Here is a 9,325-nt window from a genome sequence, read left to right as displayed (position 1 = left end):
GCAGTGCGTTGATTGCTTCACCTGTATTGTTTCATCAGTTTTAAAATATTTTTGTTTTCCATGTGACATGTCAAAAGAAAAGTGTTTAATCCAATGGATAAACGCCGCAAAGCAAAGATAATATCACGACACAATTTTAGAGTCTCTGTGGCTGCAACACAGCAAAAAATGCGATAAAAACAGAAACTCAGCACCGATATGGACAACTTAGGACACAGAACATTCCCCCAATCCATCCCATTTGGTTCTTCCCGTTCTCCAGCGCATCAAATATCGCAGTAATCGTGGGGGAGGCCGCACTGTGTGTACTGACAGGATTGAACTGTGCACCTGCAGTCCAGCTCCACCAGAGGGCGCGCCGAGATCATAAACCACTGCCACTAACAAACATGGCCGCTCACATAATCAGTCAACAGGTTCTTCCGCCCTTAGATAACATGGCCGCCAGAAAATCTTTACATCCGGTCACGTGCAGTTTCGCGGCGTTCACGCGTGGCGGCGTGTAGTGGCTGCAGGATGGCGGTGGACGTGCGGTTACCGGCTGCTCGGAGACGCGTGAATGAGGGTCTTGGGGCGGAGAGGAGCTGGCACCTCGTGTCTCCCGGGGACACCATCACCACGGATACCGGGTTTATGAGGTGCGGCCCGACAGCTGAGAGTTGTAGTCCTCACGCCTTCATTGTGTCTATGGCATGCTTATAGTATGAGATCGTGCTGTCAGGGCGGAAGTGTCCGAGGTCCCGCAGCCTCCTGTGTGATCACCTCTGTCTGTTCTCCAGGGGCCACGGAACCTACATGGAGGAGGACAAGCTCCTGGCGTCTGTGGCCGGCGTGGTGGAGAGGGTCAACAAGCTGATCTGTGTCCGAGCCCTCAAGACCAGGTGCGGGAGTAAAGGGGAAGGGAAGCATGGAGGGCGGGCGACATCCTGTCATCATGGTGGTGTAATAATGTACTGGCCTCATACATAATGGTGGAAACCGCCAAACCGTGATCCGTAATCAACAACGCTCTAATGTGCAACTCTGCTTCATCCTAGGTACAACGGAGAAGTGGGCGACATAGTGGTGGGAAGAATAACAGAGGTACAAAGACATCACATGAGGATATGATACTGCCCCCTATGTACAAGAATATAACTACTATAATACTGCCCCCTATGTACAGGAAAATAACTACTATAATACCGCCCCCTGTGTGCAAGAATAGAGCTGCTATAATACCGCCCCCTGTGTGCAAGAATAGAAGTACTATAATACTGCCCCCTATGTACAAGAATAGAGCTGCTATAATACCGCCCCCTATGTACAAGAATAGAGCTGCTATAATACCGCCCCCTATGTACAAGAATAGAACTGCTATAATACCGCCCCCTATGTACAAGAATAGAGCTGCTATAATACCGCCCCCTGTGTGCAAGAATAGAGCTGCTATAATACCGCCCCCTGTGTGCAAGAATAGAGCTGCTATAATACCGCCCCCTGTGTGCAAGAATAGAGCTGCTATAATACCGCCCCCTGTGTGCAAGAATAGAGCTGCTATAATACCGCCCCCTGTGTGCAAGAATAGAGCTGCTATAATACCGCCCCCTGTGTGCAAGAATAGAGCTGCTATAATACCGCCCCCTGTGTGCAAGAATAGAGCTGCTATAATACCGCCCCCTGTGTGCAAGAATAGAGCTGCTATACCGCCCCCTGTGTGCAAGAATAGAGCTGCTATAATACCGCCCCCTGTGTGCAAGAATAGAGCTGCTATAATACCGCCCCCTGTGTGCAAGAATAGAGCTGCTATAATACCGCCCCCTGTGTGCAAGAATAGAGCTGCTATAATACCGCCCCCTGTGTGCAAGAATAGAGCTGCTATAATACCGCCCCCTGTGTGCAAGAATAGAGCTGCTATAATACCGCCCCCTGTGTGCAAGAATAGAGCTGCTATAATACCGCCCCCTGTGTGCAAGAATAGAGCTGCTATAATACCGCCCCCTGTGTGCAAGAATAGAGCTGCTATAATACCGCCCCCTGTGTGCAAGAATAGAGCTGCTATAATACCGCCCCCTGTGTGCAAGAATAGAGCTGCTATAATACCGCCCCCTGTGTGCAAGAATAGAGCTGCTATAATACCGCCCCCTGTGTGCAAGAATAGAGCTGCTATAATACCGCCCCCTGTGTGCAAGAATAGAGCTGCTATAATACCGCCCCCTGTGTGCAAGAATAGAGCTGCTATAATACCGCCCCCTGTGTGCAAGAATAGAGCTGCTATAATACCGCCCCCTGTGTGCAAGAATAGAGCTGCTATAATACCGCCCCCTGTGTGCAAGAATAGAGCTGCTATAATACCGCCCCCTGTGTGCAAGCATAGAGCTGCTATAATACCGCCCCCTGTGTGCAAGCATAGAGCTGCTATAATACCGCCCCCTGTGTGCAAGCATAGAGCTGCTATAATACCGCCCCCTGTGTGCAAGCATAGAGCTGCTATAATAGTGCCCCCTGTGTGCAAGAATAGAACTGCTATAATACTGCTCTTATGGACTGTTGTAGGTGCAGCAGAGGAGGTGGAAGGTGGACACTCTTTCTCGTCTGGACTCTGTGCTGCTTCTCTCCTCTGTGAATCTTCCTGGTGGAGAGCTGGTGAGTTGTTCCTTTGTCCTTCGTTACTAGATTTTGTGATTTATATGCGCCCTGTCCTCTCTTCTTCATTATGAGAGGGTTTTTGTTCTTACTTTACCCCATCTATGTGGGCCCCGGCATTCTGTGCCCATCTGATGTCGTGTTTTTTGCCTTTCAGAGGAGGAGGTCTGCTGAGGATGAACTGGCCATGAGGGGCTATCTGCAGGAAGGAGACCTGATCAGTGTATCCTCTGACACAGGAGCGGCTGGCTCTGGGCTATGTTCACACTGCTGTCGTGCCGGCTGTCATTATAGGACACATGCGAGACCCATTTTGTAAATATCCATAGACTTCTAATGGGTCCAGTATATTTATTTCCCAAGCTAGCTGAGGTTTTGTTGCAGTTGTACCCGGTACGGATCCTCTGAGCTTTATGCCCTGGATGCATGGTATCTGCCGTGTCCGTGTGTGTTTGTGGTCAGTCTGTAGTTCTGGCTCCTTCGCTGCCCGCTTTTTGTTGTTTGGTGTGTGCAGACCCTTAACTTGCTTGCTCAGGCGGAGGTTCAGGCGGTGTACTCTGACGGCGCGCTCTCCTTACACACTCGCAGTCTGAAGTACGGCAAGGTGAGGGGTCTTAGTGTTAGTGTGTCTGGGGGTCTGCAGAGTCCCTTTTGGTGAGCTGTCTTTTTGCTTTTAGCTCGGTCAGGGTGTCCTGGTGCAAGTGTCGCCATCGCTGATAAAGAGGCGCAAGACTCACTTCCACAATCTCCCCTGCGGAGCCTCCATCATCCTGGGCAACAATGGTTACATCTGGCTTTACCCCACCCCGGAACAGATGGAGGAGGAAGCCGGGGGCTTCATCACCAATCTGGAGGTATTAATCTACTACTTCTCACAGCTGAGGGGTTTACAGTTGTGTCCAGTCTGTGGCTTCCTGGATGAGGTATTTTATGTGCAAGGAAGGAGACTTGTGCTGATCTTCTAGATCGGATGCAATTGTAACAAACCCGCAGCTGAGTGAAACATTGGAGCAGCGTGGGGTTGTTTTTTTTAGCCTCTGGATGAGGAGTAGACTTTGATTCATATTGTCTGTCCGCAGCCGATCCTGCTCTCTGACCGGGAGGTGATCTCTCGCCTGAGGAACTGTATCCTGGCTCTGAGCTCCCAGAAGATGCTCCTGTACGACACCAGCATCCTGTACTGCTACGAGGCATCGCTGCCTCACCAGGTGCGTGGTCACCAGTCCCTGCCACAGCACCTGGGGTCACCTTAGTTTGTAGGTCGAGGTCCCCGAAAGTTTGGGGGTTTGGCAGGTCGCTGGTGCACATTACTTCTCTGGGGATAAGCGTCCGGCAGAATCATCACTGCAGAATTACTGTACTGGAGTAAAATCCTGTGTAAAGTATTGGGAGGTGACATTGAGGAGATGTGTTCCAAAGAAATGAGCTGGAGCACAAGTTTGGTATAGATGCAATGTATCAGAGCCTGTTCACACTGTGGCCATTTAATATGCAAAACCTAAGATAGAAACAAAATGAGTAAATATGCAGCTGTAAGTAAATGGGAATAGTACATATATAGAACGGTACTTGGTAAACACTAAGTACCCTATATTATATGTACGATTTACTTACAGCAAAATCCATGCGTGTAGACTACACTGGGCTGCTGTCTCCCTGAGATCGGACCCTACCCCCTGAACTGCGATAACACATGGTGGGACGCGGTGGGAGACTTCTGGAGTTGTAGAGAAGTGCTATTTCTGTGTTTCCTTTCTTTCGTTGGTCGGTTCCTCATCTCGGTGCTACTTTTTCTCTTGCAGATTAAGGATCTTCTGAAGATGGAGATAATAGAAGACATTGTGCTGGAGACCCGGCAGCGTCTTGTGGAGCAGGAGGGGTAGTGCTGGCTGGTCACGGGCTATCCACATTCACCGCAGAGTTAGAGGGGGCCACACATCCTCCACCATGTGGGGATTGGTGTCCTCATGGCTCCACATCTTCCATCCTGGTCAGAGTCCTGCTCTAGAGGCAGAGTGTATGATCGTTGTACTGAAAATGCTACTCTGGGTTTCCTGTGGGATGGTGTTAGGCAGCACGATGCTCTGGCTCTGTGGGGGCTATACAGCAATCTCAAGGTCTGAGGGCAGGGTTATGTGGTATGTTCTGGCTTTCACAGTGAAGGAAGAGTTATGCGGTACCGGGCTTTCGCTGTGGGGGCCGGGGTTGTGCGGCGCGCTCTGGCTTTCACAGTGAAGGAAGAGTTATGCGGTACCGGGCTTTCGCTGTGGGGGCCGGGGTTGTGCGGCGCGCTCTGGCTTTCACAGTGAAGGCAGAGTTATGCGGTACCGGGCTTTCGCTGTGGGGGGCCGGGGTTGTGCGGCGCGCTCTGGCTTTCGCTGTGGGGGCCGGGGTTGTGCGGCGCGCTCTGGCTTTCACAGTGAAGGCAGAGTTATGTGGTACCGGGCTTTTGCTGTGGGGGCCGGGGTTGTGCGGCGCGCTCTGGCTTTCGCTGTGGGGGCCGGGGTTGTGTGGCGCTTTGTTTATGAATTTTCTATAACCTAGAACAACATATACATCTCTGGTTTTGGCCATTCTTTCTTCTATGCTGCCCTCAGATTCTTGTTTTGTATTTTAGATGCTGCAGTAATCACATGACAAATTTAACATTGCCTTTAATTAAAGCTGCTGAAATCGGCGCTGCACAGTTATTGATTAATGACTCGAGCACCAATCGGTGAGTGCTTCTCCGCTAAGTAAAGGGAATCTGTCACCACATGTGACCTATGTAAGCTATTACTATGGGCATACAGGATATAGACGGCAGAGGAGAGGGATCCCTGTATGTCTCAGATCAGATGCCTTGTTGTGGAGAAATCATCTTTTATCACTATATATTAATGACGTCTTCCAGGCTCTGGGGAGGACGCTGCCTGGAAGATGCCTCTGCCTGCAGAGCTTGTGAGACATGCGACGGTCACCAGTGTGATGGCCGCTCCTGATCTCACTGCAGAGCTGTGTGTGATTATACCTGACACATCTGCAGCTTCCTCGCCGCCTCCAGCTCACAGACTGAAAGGATTACAATATTGTTACTATACAGCAGAGCTCAGAGAGAAGCAAAAAAACGTATTTGCAAGAAGACAAATTTCCTTTCTCCTGTTCTGTTACTTGTCTCGCGCTGGTAACCTTCATACTGGTAACTCCCCTTCATGTATAATAATCTCTGGAGGCAGAGTTATCTTCCAGGCAGCGTCCTCCTCAGATAAAAGATTTCTCCACAACAAGGCATCTGATCTGAGACATACAGGGATCCCTCTCCTCCGCCGTCTACATCCTGTATGCCCATAGTAATAGCTTACATAGGTCACATGTGTGACAGATTACCTCTAAAGCATCACAGCACAGGCTGATGGGTGCAGCTCCCCAAACACATGGAATGCTAATCTGCCCCTATTGTCCTAATATAATGGTGGTTGGGTTTTAGTATCCGTCATTAAATACTCAATGCTTTGTGTTCGGCTTTGGCATTTACTCGCTTATATACACCAGCATTAAGCCAGTGTCCAGAACATTGAACAATACATAAACCTATAGAGCTGCCACTGGACAGTGGAATAAACCCCAAAGTAGAAGTATAGACCCGAAAAAGAAGGCTCACTGTTCAAATGCATCCTAGCCAACAAATAGTATAATATCCTATTATATTGGGCTTATTTATTTTATGGCTAATTACAAGCAGAGAACCAAAAAACTGAGGGATCAGTTTGAGAAAAATATAATACATTTTATTGCATAATAAATATATACAGTAAATAAAAATCACTACAGGAAAGGGGAGAGGGACTACTAAAAAGACTATGACATAAGATGGAAAACAATCACCATAGTAAGAAAGAGACAAGGCCCCCAGCGATGGAAGAAAGTCCTAGTACCAAAAAGACAACACCTGTATGTGGGTCTCGGATATAGCAAGGTTTTTATAAGTAGATGGTATCGTGACAAAATGCAACAACTACACACATGAAAGAAATTTATAGACTATAGTTCAGTCAACAATAGATGGTCTGGGTTGATGCATCGCAAGTAGATACAAAAAAAAAATGCATCCAGTATATCATAATGGAGCATAATAAGAGATCAATATCACGAGACGCCTCCTGCTGAAGCCAGTAGGGGAAACGCATGTCGAGGCTATCGCACGGTTCCCCTACGCTCCTTGTACCACTGACAGCATGTTGCAAGATAACCTCTAGTTTTTACATAGGCCTGAGCATTAGATTCTGATACATCGTGATATTGATCTATTGTATTATGATATACTTGATGTATAGTTTCTTGTATCTACTTGCGATGCGCATTGTGCAACATCTCATTATTCACCATCTATATGTGACACTTCTTATACTTTTTTCTGGCTATTTCTTGCTCTCAATGTCTGTCTGTCACTTCTGCTTTCCCTAAAAAAAGAAAAAAAAAATGACAAAAAATGAAAGTAAAAAGTCATCAGCCTTCTTACAGTAAGAATGAACCATGCTGCTGCCGGGAAATGCAGCAACAACCACCACAGCTCAGCTGCTCCAGCCCCCAACACCACTGATTCTCTGCTGTGTCCGGAAGCCAACATCACTATATCTAAGGCGATGGAGACTCAGGGTTGGGGGACATAAATACCAGAGGCGGGAACCAATGTCCTCCATCTCCACAGGACGGCCACAACTGTATAGTCATCCTATATTGTGTATCTCCTCCTTTGTGACCTATTGAGGTCCTGACTCCCTATTCCCGCAGGTGTCCTGTGTGCCTGGCAGCAGATCCTTTGTGGAACAGACTAGCTTTTTCCGCAAATCATCAATCAGATTTGGGTATTGGGAGACATACTCGCCTCGATCCTCTGACTCCATTTTTGACAGAGACGCTGCCATTATTGAATCCACTGGTATTGGAAAAAAAAAATCACATCCATATGAAGCTAGCAGAGCATCGCCCCAATGGCCAGCAGGAACGCCCCACGAGACCTGCCGACCTAGCTGTATACCAGGAACATCTCGAGAGACCCACTGTATAACAAAAACACCCCACAAGACCCGCCGTATACAGGGAACATCTCACAAGATCCACCGTATACCAGGAACACCCCACAATACCTGTCGTATACAGGGGACCTATCATATAACAAGAAGACCTGCCGTATACAGGGAACGGCCCACGAGACCCGCCGTATACAGGGAACGGCCCACGAGACCCGCCGTATACAGGGAACGGCCCACGAGACCCGCCGTATACAGGGAACGGCCCACGAGACCCGCCGTATACAGGGAACGGCCCACGAGACCCGCCGTATACAGGGAACGGCCCACGAGACCCGCCGTATACAGGGAACGGCCCACGAGACCCGCCGTATACAGGGAACGCCCCACGAGACCCGCCGTATACAGGGAACGCCCCACGAGACCCGCCGTATACAGGGAACGCCCCACGAGACCCGCCGTATACAGGGAACGCCTCACGAGACCCGCCGTATACAGGGAACGCCTCACGAGACCCGCTGTATACAGGGAACACCCCACGAGACCCGCCGTATACAGGGAACGCCCCACGAGACCCGCCGTATACAGGGAACGCCTCACGAGACCCGCCGTATACAGGGAACGCCTCACGAGACCCGCCGTATACAGGGAACGCCTCACGAGACCCGCCGTATACAGGGAACGCCCCACGAGACCCGCCGTATACAGGGAACGCCCCACGAGACCCGCCGTATACAGGGAACGCCTCACGAGACCCGCCGTATACAGGGAACGCCTCACGAGACCCGCCGTATACAGGGAACGCCCCACGAGACCCGCCGTATACAGGGAACGCCCCACGAGACCCGCCGTATACAGGGAACGCCCCACGAGACCTGCCGTATACAGGGAACATCTCACGAGATCCACCGTATACCAGGAACACCCCACAATACCTGTCGTATACAGGGGACCTATCATATAACAAGAACACCCGCTGTATACCGGGAACGCCCCACGAGACCCGCCGTATACAGGGAACGCCTCACGAGACCCTCCGTATACCAGGAACACCCCACAAGACCCTCCGTATACAGGGAACACCCCACAAGACCCGCCGTATACAGGGAACACCCCACAAGACCCGCCGTATACAGGGAACGCCCCACAAGACCCTCCGTATACCGGGAACGCCCCACAAGACCCTCCGTATACTGGGAACACCCCACAAGACCCGCCGTATACAGGGAACGCCCCACAAGACCCGCCGTATACAGGGAACGCCCCACAAGACCCGCCGTATACAGGGAACGCCCCACAAGACCCGCCGTATACAGGGAACGCCCCACAAGACCCGCCGTATACAGGGAACGCCCCACAAGACCCGCCGTATACAGGGAACGCCCCACAAGACCCGCCGTATACAGGGAACACCCCACAAGACCCTCCGTATACAGGGAACGCCTCACGAGACCCTCCGTATACAGGGAACGCCTCACGAGACCCTCCGTATACAGGGAACGCCCCACGAGACCCGCCGTATACACTGAACAGCCCACGAGACCCGCCGTATACACTGAACACCCCACAAGACCCGCCGTATACAGGGAACGCCCCACGAGACCCTCCGTATACAGGGAACGCCCCACGAGACCCTCCGTATACAGGGAACGCCCCACGAGACCCTCCGTATACAGGGAACGCCCCACGAG

The 9,325-nt window shown here is 50.7% G+C and overlaps 1 protein-coding gene across 1 annotated transcript; it reads left to right on the top strand.

The window, feature by feature from the left end:
* The first annotated feature begins 429 nt into the window (after window positions 1-429).
* Window positions 430-5,303, top strand: EXOSC2 (exosome component 2). Its single transcript, XM_073640714.1, has 9 exons — window positions 430-638; window positions 780-881; window positions 1,038-1,083; window positions 2,536-2,625; window positions 2,783-2,848; window positions 3,161-3,229; window positions 3,303-3,479; window positions 3,705-3,833; window positions 4,428-5,303. The coding sequence occupies exons 1-9, from the start codon at window positions 517-519 to the stop codon at window positions 4,506-4,508; spliced, it is 882 nt and encodes a 293-aa protein (XP_073496815.1). The 5' UTR covers window positions 430-516; the 3' UTR covers window positions 4,509-5,303.
* Window positions 5,304-9,325: the final 4,022 nt, after the last annotated feature.

Source organism: Phyllobates terribilis, unplaced genomic scaffold, assembly GCF_046119375.1.
Source record: "Phyllobates terribilis strain yellow unplaced genomic scaffold, ASM4611937v1 Scaffold_7__3_contigs__length_470593459, whole genome shotgun sequence".
In the NCBI taxonomy this organism is placed as follows: Eukaryota; Metazoa; Chordata; class Amphibia; order Anura; family Dendrobatidae; genus Phyllobates; species Phyllobates terribilis.
This window is presented reverse-complemented; position numbering and strand designations above follow the sequence as displayed.